The sequence below is a fragment of the Littorina saxatilis genome, linkage group LG9 (assembly GCF_037325665.1).
Source record: "Littorina saxatilis isolate snail1 linkage group LG9, US_GU_Lsax_2.0, whole genome shotgun sequence".
In the NCBI taxonomy this organism is placed as follows: Eukaryota; Metazoa; Mollusca; class Gastropoda; order Littorinimorpha; family Littorinidae; genus Littorina; species Littorina saxatilis.
The window spans coordinates 65,953,761-65,969,812 of NC_090253.1; the positions used below are offsets into that span (position 1 = coordinate 65,953,761).

The 16,052-nt window shown below is 42.5% G+C and overlaps 1 protein-coding gene across 2 annotated transcripts in view; it reads right to left on the reverse strand.

The window, feature by feature from the left end:
- Positions 1 to 2,813: 2,813 nt before the first annotated feature.
- The window catches only part of LOC138976851 (antistasin-like), a 16,345-nt gene continuing 3,106 nt past the window's right edge, over positions 2,814 to 16,052 (reverse strand). Inside the window, exons 5-10 of one of the 2 annotated variants that reach the window (XM_070349740.1) lie at positions 13,199 to 13,288; positions 11,719 to 11,814; positions 10,716 to 10,829; positions 7,396 to 7,512; positions 3,232 to 3,368; positions 2,814 to 2,985 (exon numbers count right to left, since the gene is read on the reverse strand). In XM_070349740.1, coding sequence (XP_070205841.1) covers positions 2,974 to 2,985; positions 3,232 to 3,368; positions 7,396 to 7,512; positions 10,716 to 10,829; positions 11,719 to 11,814; positions 13,199 to 13,288 — 566 coding nt within the window. In that variant the 3' untranslated portion in view covers positions 2,814 to 2,973. The remainder of the gene's footprint in view (positions 2,986 to 3,231; positions 3,369 to 7,395; positions 7,513 to 10,715; positions 10,830 to 11,718; positions 11,815 to 13,198; positions 13,289 to 16,052) is intronic. The other variant, XM_070349741.1, reaches the window with a different exon arrangement.

A 16,052-nucleotide genomic window follows, 5' to 3' on the forward strand; every position in this document is an offset into this window, starting at 1 on the left:
TATTGTAATGTGTATATATATATAATATATGTATATATCCATGGCGAGACTTTGTAATTTTTCATCTTGTAAATTGCAACTTCCAAAATGGGATTTAAAAGCTAAAATGAAAAAACAGGCGTCCTGATTTGGCCTATATGGACCGCTGGACCCAAAAAGCAACAACTAACTAACTAACTAAATGAAAAAACAAAAACAGGATAGGCCCTAATTATTATTAAATAAATGTATGACTGTAAGGAAAACTGTCATGTTTTGGTATTAAAGTTGTTGTCGGTGCATAGTGTACATATATCTGTTATGTAACGGTGCATAAACATAACGTTTTAACTTTCACATTGATATTGGCGCACTCCCAAACCCCACCAAAGCCGTTTTTCCTTTTCCTTGTCTTAATATCTCTTTGTTACAATTTGCTGTTACGGTTTTTGGGAACTTTTCACTTGAAATGCCTGTGTGTTTTAAGTCAAAACGTGTAACTGTAATTAAGTCAGTCGTTACACATTAATATATCCAAACATGTTTGTTGTTTTTTTAAAGAAAGATTGCAATGTTATTTTCGTCGTACGTTATCGCATTTTCATCACGCGTACAGCAAGATTGTGGCACTTAATTTTCTGGCTGAAGTAACATCTACATTATACGTAATGACTAGCCATTTAACTTAGTCTGTTCTGGTAATTTGAATTTGTTTAATGTGTGCATAAGCTGAAAAGTGTAGCTTTGTCTGAATTTGTATCGTATTTCTAATTGTAAATGTGTGTTTTTGTCCGGTCGATTAAGGGGGTACTTTCACCCAAGACGCGGCCGCATTATCTCTATAAGACAAACCAATGGCACATTGTCAGCAGAACAAGTTTGATGATAGATTAATACGAGTATACATTGTTCTTTTGTGATACTTAAACATATATCAGTTGTCTAAGCCGCCATATTGGAGAGTTTTCTGGCGAACTGGACCTTAACACGTTCTAGGGAAATTGGCTGTACTGTCATTTAAAAACACTTGCAATGATTTGCTTAAGATTGCTCCGAAACTATGCCAACTAATTAAATGAAGTTTAATCAGCGAGTGGTTTGCATTAACAGCTCTCATGTCAGGAGTCCGGACTTCCGGTCGTCATTATTATTTACAAGTTTTGTTTTCATCTATACCCATTCGTCAAAGCAGATCAAGACCGTTGGATTGAGGCAGTCAAACCTACAGTCCAGCTAACGCATGCAGAGTCCGTGCCAAACAGGGCTAGAACGCTTCAAATAGGGCTACAAACACTGACAAAATGTAAACTGGAGAATATCAAGGTCTACAATACAATACAATACAATAACTTTATTAATCTCTAAAAGAGAAATTGCATTGCTGAGCTTTTGTGTCCGTAATAAAACATACATAAAACATTCAAAAATGACTACCAAACACAGCATTTAGATTTGAAAAATAGAACGCTCAAACACTGTATCTAAGACCTTCTCCGTGTGTGTTGTCATCTCTTCAACCCCCAAAACAAACGCTGTAGCTCTTGCTCTATTTCAAATATGTATTTCAATGAATAGCGCATGGAATGCTCACAGTCAAAAGGTAGGAAGAAAAGTAGGAGTCGCGCATAGTGCCGTATCACAATCAGAATTACAGTCTGGGATTCCTACTCAAAATACAGCCGATTTTAATTTGAGTAACTCAGCGCTCCAACGTTTATTTTAAGGTATTCCTTGTGTGTGGTCATTAAATAACTAACCCCAAGCTGAACTGTATAGCTCTTGGGGCGATTTGAGACATTGTGTTTGCTAGACATATTCCCTTTAACGGTTGTGTGCGTATTTTCTTTTTTGTGCCATGCTTATATTAATCTGTGATTCTTAAAGAATTGCAAAACTGCACGCCTTAAAGTTTATGCTCTGCTTCAAAATTATTTCTATTTTGAGATTATAAAAAAATATACACCCTGGTAAAAATATAATTCATTTTCCTTTTGTTATATTTGTATCTACATTTGTTTCGCCAATTTAGTATGTGACCAATAGGGGAAGCAAAACCATTATTGGTTTGTAAATCCAGCTGACATTTTGTGCAAGTCAAGGGACCAAAATACCCGAAAAAAGTCAATTTTACAATGTGCCGTACAGAAACTCTCCTTGAAGCCTTGCTATCAAATATAAATCAAAGAAAAGGTCATGAAAACTTTAGATTTTTAATTTCAACCAGGTATGATTTTTTTTAAGCAATGCAGTTCAGCATATATCGGTTATCATTCAATTTGTGGGTGTTTGTTTCAGGAAATGAAGCCTAGCCAAGAGTTTTATGTTTTAGCAAGGATGCAAAATTTGAATTTTGTGGGGAAATTAAAAATCTAAAACCCGATAGACTGCCAACGTTCCAAAATTCTGAAGTAATTGGATCATTTTCTTTATGGCACATGATCTCTTGATGAAAACCAATTCTATCAATATCGAATGGTGAAAACTTTCTTTTTGTGGAACATTAAAGTTTGTACAATCATAACTGCTTTAGTAATGTGTGTGTGTAAGTGAGTGTGTGTGTGTAGGTGAGTGTGTGTGTGATTGCGTGCGTGTATATATGCACGTTTATATGTGCGTTGGTTTGTTATTATGTGAACGTATATATGTATTTGTGTGAATGTGCGTGAGAGAGAGAGAGAGAGATAGTGTGTGTGTGTGTGTGTGTGTGTATATGTGTGTGTGTGTATGTGTGTGTGTGTGTGTATGTGTGTGTATGTGTGTGTGTGGTGTGTGTGACTGCGTGCGTGCGTCCTCTGTCACATCCACGACTAGCAACAACGCAACTCAATCTTCACTCCTTATCGGTGTCGATTTAATGTTTCATTTGAAAAGTGATCACAACAACAGTACACTCCATGTATCAGGAGATGGGATTCCAATGGACTGTCGCCAAAACCCAGAGCTGGTCGAGCCCTGGATGAATGGATCGTGCGGCTTAACTTCTTTGATCATCAATTACGGAGTGACCTGTGAACATATCAACATCTCACTGGTCAGAGCAAGAAAAAAGGCCCAAGTCGCAAACTCAATTTGTGCTCACACACACACACACACACACACACACACACATACACACACGCACTGACACCCATACCACCAACACACACACACACACGTACACACACATACACACACGCTCACACACACACACACACACACACCACACACACACACACATCCAACACACACACACACACACACACACACACACACCTGTCTGCCATAAGAGCGGCTGCGAGGTGAAGACAGTCTGAGGTAGGGCGAACAGTCGCAGTCACAGTCTGACGGGAAAACGCTTCTGCCAAGGGAGCTTATCAGACAGAACCTCATGCACCGCCGGCGGCACGAGCCTGTGTACAGACGATTAAATGATAATAATAGTAATAATGATAATACAAATAAGAAGAAAAAGAAAGAAGAAGAAGAAGAAAAAGATTTTTAACCGGAACTCCAACTGAAACCATGAGCTGGTGGACTGTCCACTCGACAATCAGCAGTGAACAGTATACAGGAACTTTTAAAGAAAGTGTAGAGCAAGGAAAGTGGGGCAAACCTTTTAACATCACTATGCCCATAAATAGAGGTCATTTTTAAATAGGCGCTGCGCTCTCCCAGTTTCCGTTACGACGATAGCCAATACTGGCTCCCGCAACGTACCCTTACCAGATCCAGATCCAGACCTGAGCAGCGGTACTATATTTGCTGCCACCTTCCTCTTTAGAAAGTGATCCAACTTTACCAGCAACTGGATAATGATAAGTAACGAACGTAGAAAGTAAAACGTGTTTGTTTTAAACATACACAAAAAACGAAAAAAGAGCTATGAACATACAAAGCCGCTGAAACATGTGTCAATTCCAAGATGATTTGAGCCCAATCTCCGGCTCTCCTTAGCACTTGCAGTATGATTTACACAAGAAAGATGGAAGAATTGTGTTTCAGTAAAGAAAGCTGAACTCACTGGGCCTGGTGAAGGGAGGTACCATTTTAACTTGTGACATTGCAGTAAAGAAAAGATAACTCACTGGGCCTGGTGAAGGGAGGTACCACTTGTGACATTACAGTAAAGAAACGATAACTCACTGGGCCTGGTGAAGGGAGGTACCACTTGTGACATTACAGTAAAGAAAAGATAACTCACTGGGCCTGGTGAAGAAAGGTACCACTTGTGACATTACAGTAAAGAAAAGATAACTCACTGTGCCTGGTGACGGGAGGTACCATTTTAACTTGTGACATTGCAGTAAAGAAAAGATAACTCACTGGGCCTGGTGAAGGGGGTACCATTTTAACTTGTGACATTACAGTAAAGAAAAGATAACTCACTGGGCCTGGTGAAGGGGGTACCATTTTAACTTGTGACATTACAGTAAAGAAAAGATAACTCACTGGGCCTATTGAAAGGAGGTACCACTTGTGACATTGCAGTAAAGAAAAGATAACTCACTGGGCCTGGTGAAGGGGGGTACCATTTTAACTTGTGACATTACAGTAAAGAAAAGATAACTCACTGGGCCTGGTGAAGAAAGGTACCACTTGTGACATTACAGTAAAGAAAAGATAACTCACTGGGCCTGGTGAAGGGAGGTACTACTTGTGACATTACAGTAAAGAAAAGATAACTCACTGGGCCTGGTGAAGGAAGGTACCACTTGTGACATTACAGTAAAGAAAAGATAACTCACTGGGCCTGGTGAAGGGAGGTACCATTTTAACTTGTGACATTGCAGTAAAGAAAAGACAAGTCGCGTAAGGCGAAAATACAATATTTAGTCAAGTAGCTGTCGAACTCACAGAATGAAACTGAACGCAATGCCATTTTACTCGTAGCATCGTCAGGCCACCGCTCATGGCAAAGGCAGTGAAATTGACAAGAAGAGCGGGGTAGTAGTTGCGCTAAGAAGGATAGCACGCTTTTCTGTACCTCTCTTTGTTTTAACTTTCTGAGCGTGTTTTTAATCCAAACATATCATATCTATATGTTTTTGGAATCAGGAACCGACAAGGAATAAGATGAAAGTGTTTTTAAATTGAGTTGGACAATTTAATTTTGATAATAATTTTTATATATTTAATTTTCAGAGCTTGTTTTTAATCCGAATATAACATATTCATATGTTTTTGGAATCAGCAAATGATGGACAATAAGATAAACGTAAATTTGGATCATTTTATAAATTTTTATTTTTTTTTACAATTTTCCGATTTTTAATGACCAAAGTCATTAATTAATTTTTAAGCCACCACGCTGAAATGCAATACCGAAGTCCGGGCTTCGTCGAAGATTACTTGACCAAAATTTGAACCAACTTGGTTGAAAAATGAGGGCGTGACAGTGCCGCCTCAACTTTCACGAAAAGCCGGATATGACGTCATCAAAGACATTTATCAAAAAAATGAAAAAAACGTTCGGGGATTTCATACCCAGAAACTCTCATGTCAAATTTCATCAAGATCGGTCCAGTAGTTTAGTCTGAATCGCTCTACACACACACACGCACACACGCACACACGCACACACGCACATACACCACGACCCTCGTTTCGATTCCCCCTCGATGTTAAAATATTTAGTCAAAACTTGACTAAATATAATAACTCACTGGGCCTGGTGAAGGGGGGTACCATTTTAACTTGTGACATTGCAGTAAAGAAAAGATAACTCACTGGGCCTGGTGAAGGGGGTACCATTTTAACTTGTGATATTACAGTAAAGAAAAGATAACTCACTGGGCCTGGTGAAGGGGGGTACAATTTTAACTTGTGATATTACAGTAAAGAAAAGATAACTCACTGGGCCTGGTGAAGGGGGTACCATTTTAACTTGTGATATTACAGTAAAGAAAAGATAACTCACTGGGCCTGGGGAAGGGGGTACCATTTTAACTTGTGACATTACAGTAAAGAAAAGATAACTCACTGGGCCTGGTGAAGGGAGGTACCATTTTAACTTGTGATATTACAGTAAAGAAAAGATAACTCACTGGGCCCGGTGAAGGGGGTACCATTTTAACTTGTAATATTACAGTAAAGAAAAGATAACTCACTGGGCCTGGTGAAGGGGGTACCATTCTAACTTGTGACATTACAGTAAAGAAAAGATAACTCACTGGGCCTGGTAAAGGGAGGTACCACTTGTGACATTACAGTAAAGAAAAGATAACTCACTGGGCCTGGTGAAGGGGGGTACCATTTTAACTTGTGACATTACAGTAAAGAAAAGATAACTCACTGGGCCTGGTGAAGGGAGGTACCATTTTAACTTGTGACATTGCAGTAAAGAAAACATAACTCACTGGGCCTGGTGAAGGGAGGTACCATTTTAACTTGTGACATTACAGTAAAGAAAAGATAACTCACTGGGCCTGGTGAAGGGGGTACCATTTTAACTTGTGATATTACAGTAAAGAAAAGATAACTCACTGGGCCTGTGGAAGGCGGTACCATTTTAACTTGTGATATTACAGTAAAGAAAAGATAACTCACTGGGCCTGGTGAAGGGGGTACCATTTTAACTTGTGATATTACAGTAAAGAAAAGATAACTCACTGGGCCTGGGGAAGGAGGTACCATTTTAACTTGTGACATTACAGTAAAGAAAAGATAACTCACTGGGCCTGGGGAAGGGAGGTACCATTTTAACTTGTGACATTACAGTAAAGAAAAGATAACTCACTGGGCCTGGTGAAGGGAGGTACCATTGTAACTTGTGACATTGCAGTAAAGAAACGATAACTCACTGGGCCTGGTGAAGGGGGTACCATTTTAACTTGTGACATTGCAGTAAAGAAATGATAACTCACTGGGCCTGGTGAAGGGAGGTACCATTTTAACTTGTGACATTGCAGTAAAGAAAAGATAACTCACTGGGCCTGGTGAAGGGGGTACCATTTTAACTTGTGACATTGCAGTAAAGAAATGATAACTCACTGGGCCTGGTGAAGGGAGGTACCATTTTAACTTGTGACATTGCAGTAAAGAAAAGATAACTCACTGGGCCTGGTGAAGGGGGTACCATTTTAACTTGTGACATTGCAGTAAAGAAAAGATAACTCACTGGGCCTGGTGAAGGAAGGTACCATTTTAACTTGTGACATTACAGTAAAGAAAAGATAACTCACTGGGCCTGGGGAAGGGAGGTACCATTTTAACTTGTGACATTACAGTAAAGAAAAGATAACTCACTGGGCCTGGTGAAGGGAGGTACCATTTTAACTTGTGATATTGCAGTACAGAAAAGATAACTCACTGGGCCTGGTGAAGGGGGGTACCATTTTAACTTGTGACATTGCAGTAAAGAAAAGATAACTCACTGGGCCTGGTGAAGGGAGGTACTATTTTAACTTGTGACATTGCAGTAAAGAAAAGATAACTCACTGGGCCTGGGGGCGACAGGCTTGCACTCGCAGATGGGACAGCCGTCGGGGCCCTTGACGAATCCGTTGCGACAGCCCATTGTGCAGGAGATGGGTCCACAGACCGGCTCCACGGGCCCTGCTTGCAAACAACGGGTAAACATCACGTGACCTGCTTGCAAACAACGGGTAAACATCAAGTGACCTGCTTGCAAACAACGGATAAACATCACGTGACCTGCTTGCAAACAACGGATAAACATCACGTGACCTGGTTTCCGTTACTGTATGAACTATCTTTATTCCAAGATTACAGGTTAAGACGATTACAACATTTTAATCTACCCAATGTGTTAAAATAAAAGTGATACATCTTTGCAATAAAGCGCTTTGTTTAAAACGCCTTTCAAGATACATTTCAATTTTCATTTTCATGTTCATTTTAATCCCAGCGAAGCTGGAGGTATCCCGTGAACGCTATACTGTAATCGATTTGAGAAATGTGCACACCGAATAATACATGATAAAGAAGGATTCGTTGTGCCCGGCTACGTGCTACAGTTGGAGATGGAAGTTCACCAAAAATGGGGACCATACTAACAAAAATACGGTGGGTAAAATAGGCGCCCCCATTTTTTCAGCAAACGCCACCCCAGGCCGCATTGGACGGGTAGAAATTCCGTAGTTTCCAAGTCTATGGATAAAGCTCGCGTAAGAAGAATACGTCACGGTCGAAAGTCTTTGACGTCAATTAATGCATCATGACGTCATGCCTCCCCGTAGTCTTTCTCTCTCGTGCAGTGTGTGTGTTTGTGTTCATTTTGTGCACATGTGTTAGTGTTACTGTGTGTGTGTGTGTGTGTGTGTGTGTGTGCGCGCGCACGCGTGCATGAGTCTGTACTCGTATGTGTGTGGTGTGTGTGTATTTGTGTGTGTGTGTGTGTGTGTGTGTGTGTGTGCGCACGCGTGCATGAGTCTGTACTCGTGTGTGTGTGTGGGCATAAGTGTATGTGTGTGCGTGTATGTGTGTTTGTTTGTAAAGGTGTGCATGTCCGTCTGTCCATATGTGCGTATGGGTGTGTGTTTTGTGTGTATGAAGTTTTTTGTCAGAGAGTGAGTGAGTGCGTGTGAGTGAGTGTGTGTGTGTGTGTGTGTGTGTGTGACTTGGTGTGTGTGTGTGTGTGTGTGTGTGTGTGTGTTTGAGAGAGAGAGAGAGAGTGGGTGTGAATGTGTGTGTGCATGAGTTTGTGTGTATGTTTGTGTGTGTATGAGTGTGTATATGTGTTTGTTTGTAAAGGTGTGTGTGTCCGACTGTCTATGTGCGTATTTGTTTGTTTGCTTAACGCCCAGTCGACCACGAAGGGCCATATCAGGGCGGTGCTGCTTTGACATATAACGTGCGCCACACACAAAACAGAAGTCGCAGCACAGGCTTCATGTCTCACCCAGTCACATTATTCTGACACCGGACAAACCAGTCCTAGCACTAACCCCATAATGCCAGACGCCAGGCGGAGCAGCCACTAGATTGCCAATTTTAAAGTCTTAGGTATGACCCGGCCGGGGTTCGAACCCACGACCTCCCGATCACGGGGCGGACGCCTTACCACTAGGCCAACCGTGCCGGTCTATGTGCGTATAAGTGTGTGTTATGTGTGTATGAGATTTGTGTCAGTCAATGTGTGTGTGTGTGTGTGCGTGCGTATGTACAGTGTGTGGGTGTTTGTTTGTTTGTTTGCTTAACGCCCAGCCGACCACGAAGGGCCATTATCAGGGCGGTGCTGCTTTGACATATAACGTGCGCCACACACAAGACAGAAGTCGCAGCACAGGCTTCATGTCTCACCCAGTCACATTATTCTGACACCGGACCAACCGGAGTGTGTGTGTGTGTGAATGTGTGTGTGTGCATGAGTTTGTGTGTATGTTTGTGTGTGTATGAGTGTGTATATGTGTTTGTTTGTAAAGGTGTGTGTGTCCGTCTGTCTATGTGCGTATTTGTTTGTTTGTTTCCATAATTATCAGGGCGGTGCTGCTTTGAGATATAACGTGCGCCACACAAAAGGCAGAAGTCGCAGCACAGGCTTCATGTCTCACCCAGTCACATTATTCTGACACCGGACCAAACAGTCCTAGCATGCACTAACCCCATAATGCCAGACGCCAGGCGGAGCAGCCACTAGGTTGCCAATTTTAAAGTCTTAGGTATGACCCGGCCTGGGTTCTAACCCACGACCTCCCGATCACGGGGCGGACGCCTCACCACTAGGCCAACCGTGTATGTGCGTATGAGTGTGTGTATTGTGTGTATGAGATTTGTGTGAGTCAATGTGTGTGTGTGTGTGTCTGTGGGTGTGTGCGTGCGTACATTCGTGCGTATGTACATGTGTGTGTGTGTTTGTGTGGGTGTGTGTCTGTTTGTATAAGAGAGAGAGAGAGTGGGTGGGTTGGTTTGTGTTTGTGCGTGTGCGTAAGTGTATGTGTGTGTGTATGTGTGTTTGTTTGTAAAGGTGTGTATGTCCGTCTGTCTATATGTGCGTATGGGGGTGTGTTTTGTGTGTACAGTGAAGTGTGTGTGAGAGAGTGAGTGAGTGCGTGTGAGTGAGTGTGTATGTGTGTACGTGTGTAACTTGGGTGTGTGTGTGTGTGTGTGTGTGTGTGTGTGTGTTTGAGAGAGAGAGAGAGAGAGGTTTGTCTTTCGCTGGGGTATGCAGTGCCTTGGCGTTGCACATCTACTTAATTACTTTATTGTCCCATCGCTGGGAAGTTCGGGTCGCTTCCTTCCCAGTAGAAAGCTAGCAGCAACAGAGTCGCGGTACCCAGGTGTATGCGTGTTAAGCCACCTCCACTGTTGGCAGAATGACCGAGGTCTTTTATGTGCCACAGAGTTGACACGGGGGTGGAACATGGATACCGTCTGCTTTCTGTGCAGAGAAGTTGTCCAAAGCTGAATCAATTTCACAGATGGAGACAGTTGTGAGTTGCGAAGTTAATTCAGCAACGAGTTCTCACTCTGATGATTGTGGGTACGTGTCCAAATAAAAGGCTGTTCATATCCCTTGTACACTTCTAGACCGCTATATGATGCATGCGCACGATAAAGATCCCTGGCTCTCAAAGGCAGTCTCAGGGATTGTAAACTTGAATACGCGCATGCAGAAAAGAAAGAAAAAAAAGAGTAGCGCTGTATTGTATGGCAGCTCGCTTTCCAGTGAAAAAGCAGCCCGAATTTTCATGGGGGTAACCTCACAGGACAATATGAAAGCTTAACTGTATGATTTAAAGGATGGTTTACACAAGAAAGATGGAAGCATTACGCTCCAGTAAGGAAAGATAACTCACTGGGCCAGGGGACAACAGGCCTGCACTTGCAAATGGGACAGCCGTCGGGGCCCTTGACAAATCCGTTGCGACAGCCTAATTTGCAGATAGGTCCACACCGCGGTATGACGAGCTCTGCAAGGGAAGAACAGAATCGTATTGATATGTAAGAATACAAATAAGGATAAAGTATATCGTCCTCTGAGGCTACCCTCGTAGAAATGTGGGTTGCTTTATCGCTAGGATAAGCGAGCGGTCGTACAATACGATGCTACCCGTTCTTCCTCTTTACTGCATGCGCGTGTTCATTCGCTGTCAATCTTAATCGTGCGCGTGCGTGCACACGGAGGTGTTTGGAGGCGGGGGAGTCGGCAGAAAGTTGACCCTGGGAAATAAATCCATATATATATGTGCCAAACGTGGGGTCGAACCCAGGGCGATAGCGACTGACTGGTTTCACTGAAAGCCAGCGCCGCTACCGACTGAGCCATCTCCCCGCCCAAAGTGGCTTGGTCACAAACACTCGAAACTTCCAGACATTCAATAGTCAAGCATGAACATACAAATGAACAGACATATAAACAGAGAGACCAGAGGACCTAAAGGCAGCCACAAACATACTTGTATGGGCGACCTTAGAAAACGCTAGTGCATAATGACAATCACACGATAAACCAGAGGCCTACATATCACTGTCAGTGATGTTGACAGCATTAACGCGCTGACATCTAACGGTGACGGCAATGAAAAGATTGTATGAATGTTCCCCCCCCCCCCCCCCCACCCCCTCCATGACAGTTTAATGGATAGATCCCGAAAGCAAGATAGTTACTGTGCACTTTTGTGTAGCCTGCGCGCGCGCGTGTGTGTGTGTGTGTGTGTGTGTGCGTGCGTGCGTGCGCGTGCACTTAGGTTTATCTAACATTTAATAAAGACAAAGCGAAACATCCATTGGCCTTTGAAGGAAAAACAAGATACAAGAAACATAACATTGATATACTGACATGTGAATCCAGCAGCTTACCCTTACACTGACAGGTCTGACAACCGTTTTTCTGCAGGTAGCCGGTAGGGCAAGGCTTGGCACACAGCACGAGGGGGCACACAGGCGGTCTCACGACTAAAACACAACACACACATGACGTCATTTTCATATATATTGTAAGGGACATAAGCGATCTGAACAAGCGTGAATAAAGCGGAACCACATATTAAGATCTCAACAAAATCTGAGAAAATCAAGTCTTAAAATTGAAAGTCTTAAAATAGGCAACAACTTGTCGGCTTATTTTGAGATTTTCAACAAAAACTTTGAAAACACGGGTCTTAACAAGGGAGAGAGTCTTACATCGGGGGGTCTTAACAAGGGAGAGAGTCTTACATCGGGGGGTCTTAACAAGGGAGTGAGTCTTACATCGGGGGGTCTTAACAAGGGAGAGAGTCTTACATCGGGGGGTCTTAACAAGGGAGAGAGTCTTACATCGAGGGGTCTTAACAAGGGAGTGAGTCTTACATCGGGGGGTCTTAACAAGGGAGTGAGTCTTACATCGGGGGGTTTTAACAAGGGAGAGAGTCTTACATCGGGGGGTCTTAACAAGGGAGAGAGTCTTACATCGGGGGGTCTTAACAAGGGAGTGAGTCTTACATCGGGGGGTCTTAACAAGGGAGAGAGTCTTACATCGGGGGGTCTTAACAAGGGAGAGAGTCTTACATCGGGGGGTCTTAACAAGGGAGTGAGTCTTACATCGGGGGGTCTTAACAAGGGAGAGAGTCTTACATCGGGGGGTCTTAACAAGGGAGTGAGTCTTACATCGGGGGGTCTTAACAAGGGAGAGAGTCTTACATCGGGGGGTCTTAACAAGGGAGAGAGTCTTACATCGGGGGGTCTTAACAAGGGAGAGAGTCTTACATCGGGGGGTCTTAACAAGGGAGGGAGTCTTACATCGGGGGGTCTTAACAAGGGAGAGAGTCTTACATCGGGGGGTCTTAACAAGGGAGGGAGTCTTACATCGGGGGGTCTTAACAAGGGAGAGAGTCTTACATCGGGGGGTCTTAACAAGGGAGGGAGTCTTACATCGGGGGGTCTTAACAAGGGAGAGAGTCTTACATCGAGGGGTCTTAACAAGGGAGAGAGTCTTACATCGGGGGGTCTTAACAAGGGAGGGAGTCTTACATCGGGGGGTCTTTACAAGGGAGAGAGTCTTACATCGGGGGGTCTTAACAAGGGAGAGAGTCTTACATCGGGGGGTCTTAACAAGGGAGTGAGTCTTACATCGGGGGGTCTTAACAAGGGAGAGAGTCTTACATCGGGGGGTCTTAACAAGGGAGAGAGTCTTACATCGGGGGGTTTTAACAAGTGAGAGAGTCTTACATCGGGGGGTCTTAACAAGGGAGTGAGTCTTACATCGGGGGGTCTTAACAAGTGAGAGAGTCTTACATCGGGGGGTCTTAATAGGGGGTTCCACTGTACCTCTATGTATATGGGAAGGTCAAAGGTCACTCACCGTCTCTGCACTGACAGCTGGGACATCCATTAACTGTCTTGTAACCGTCGGGGCAGGGTCGGGAACACCTGACTTGGGGGCACACACGTCCTGTAGAATAAGAGAACAACTTTTGGCTTTTGGCACAATCACAGGTTTTTATGGGCGAACAGATTTTTTTTTCTCCAAAATCCGAAACACATAAACTTGTTTTACAACAGATAAATGTGTGCATAACTTCCTTATCGGGAGAGAGAGAGAGAGAGAGTAAAGATGAATTTGATCAGATAAAAATGAGTCATTGTGTTGACAAATAGTGTGAGCATTCAACTTTTTTTATTTTTTTATTTTTATTTATATAGGCGATTTATATAGCGCTTGACGTTCTCTAAGCGCTTTACATATCAATTTCTGCCGTGTGAGATGGACTTTTTTTACACAATATATCACGCATTCACATCGGCCAGTAAATCTCAAGCCATTACGGCGAATATTTACTTTTCACGGCCTATTATTCCAAGTCACACGGGTATTTGGTGGACTTTATTTTATCTATGCCTATACATTTTTGCCAGGAAAGACCCGGCCTTTTGTCAATCGTGGGATCTTTAACGTGCACACCCCAATGTAGTGTACACATTCCGTCATGTCTCTGGTGTGTCCACTTTAAAGGCCGTGAGGTCAAGGTTCTTGTCGGCCTTAATTAAACGTCCAAAGACGGGCGCAGTGGCGAAGTGGTAAGACGTCGGCCTCCTAATCGGGAGGTCGTGAGTTCGAATCCCGGTCGCTGCCGCCGGAAGGGTTAAGTGTGGAGATTTTTCTGATCTCCCAGGTCAACTTATGTGCAGACCTGCTAGTGACTTAACCCCCTTCGTGTGTTCAAGCAAGCACAAGACCAAGTCCGCACGGAAAAGATCTTGTAATCCATGTCAGAGTTCGGTGGGTTATAGAAACACGAAAATACCTAGCATGCCTCGCCCGAAATCGGCGTATGCTGCCTGAATGGCGGGGTAAAAAAACGGGTTTTCACGTAAAAATCCACTCGTGCTGGAAACATAAGTGAACCCCATGAACGAAGAAGAAGAAGAAGAAGAAGAAGAAGAAGAAGAAGAAGAAGAAGAAGAAGAAGTAGAAGAAGAAGAAGAAGAAGAAGAAGAAGAAGAAGAAGAAGAAGAAGAAGAAGAAGAAGAAGAAGAAGAAGAAGAAGAAGAAGAAGAAGAAGTAGAAGAAGAAGAAGAACAACAACAACAAGAACAACAAGAAGAAGAAGAAGTAGAAGAAGAAGAAGAAGAACAAGAAGAAGTAGAAGAAGAAGAAGAAGAAGAAGAAGAACAACAAGAAGAACAAGAAGAAGAAGTAGAAGAACAAGAACAAGAACAAGAACAAGAAGAAGAAAAAGAAGAAGAAGAAGATTGGACCTTTCTCGTTTTTGGATTTCTTTATATTAAAACAAAATTTATGTTCATATATTATGTTTTTTTTTTTTTTTCTGTGAGCAACCCGTGTTCTCTGAGAGAAAAAAAATTCAGGGGCTGTAGGATGAAAACAAATAACTATAAAAACCAAAATCGGTTCAGCGCTGCGCGCTGAGAGCACGTGTTGAAAATTTTTATCGACCAGATTGTGTCCGGGGTCTACTTGAATATGCCCACCAAATTTGAAGCAGATCCATCGAGAACTTTGGCCGTGCATCGTGAACACACAGACAGACAGACAGACACACACACACACACACAAGCCGTATATAGATATAGATGATACACAACAATTTCGCCTTTAGAATGACTTTGTAGAAATTATTAAAACAAAAATAGGCAAAGCGATGAATTGAAACATGTTAGTTCACGGATGACAAGATAATTTCAAAACAATTCATCAGAATAATTTGAACTGTTGCAGAAATGATTTAGACATTCTGATAAATCTTTTGTAATAAAGGCTAACTCTAGGGTAAAAAGTTAAGGTGGCAGTTCTACCTAAAAAATGACCAAACATCGGGGGGTTTTCTTTTTCAAATTATGATGGAGTGTTCAGATGCAATAATAACCACATTTTCACCTGCAGCAATTTGTTTTTGCCTAAACATAACCGTGTTCGAGATATTTAGCTCTAGTGAACTACGAAGAAGAAGAAGAAGAAGAAGAAGAAGAAGAAGAAGAAGAAGAAGAAGAAGAAGAAGAAGAAGAAGAAGAAGAAGAAGAAGAAGAAGAAGAAGAAGAGATATTTAGCTTCAATGAGGGGGTATCAATGCGCAAGATCTCCCATTTCCGGTGAATGCACACACAAACACGACATCGCTATCAACCGCCTTTGTCTGTGAAATAATAACCACTCCCTCGGCAGTTTGAAATGAGGACTGCTCTCCGCCATCTTGTATGAGTTGTCACTTCCTGCAGAGCAAAATTTGAGTGTTTCGATGAGTTTTTCAACTTGTTTGTCATCTTTGGTGTCGTTTGACAAATTTGATGTCAAGTTAGGGGTAGAAAAGGTAGCAAAACTCGCACATTTTCTATGGTTTTACTTGGATATCTTCTGAGGTATTCAAGATAGACTGTTCAAATTTGGCACACTTTTTGTTTACAGCATTTGGAGGATGCTGAACCTCCCCATAAGACTGTAATGTTGACTAAATTCAGTGCTGGGCAAGTTGAAGTGGTTAAAATAAATAATTTTTGTACGGAAATGGGCATGTAGGTAACATGATGATATTTTTACTGACAGCTTGCATAATTAGGTTCAGGATCCTAACAAACTCATTTATATCTAAAAGTCTGTGAAGTCTCAAAGCTCTTTGCCTAATACGTGAAACTACAAGAGTGACAAAGTGCACAATACGTTCACAGTATCTGCCAACATGAATGTTTAGGTTTATTCA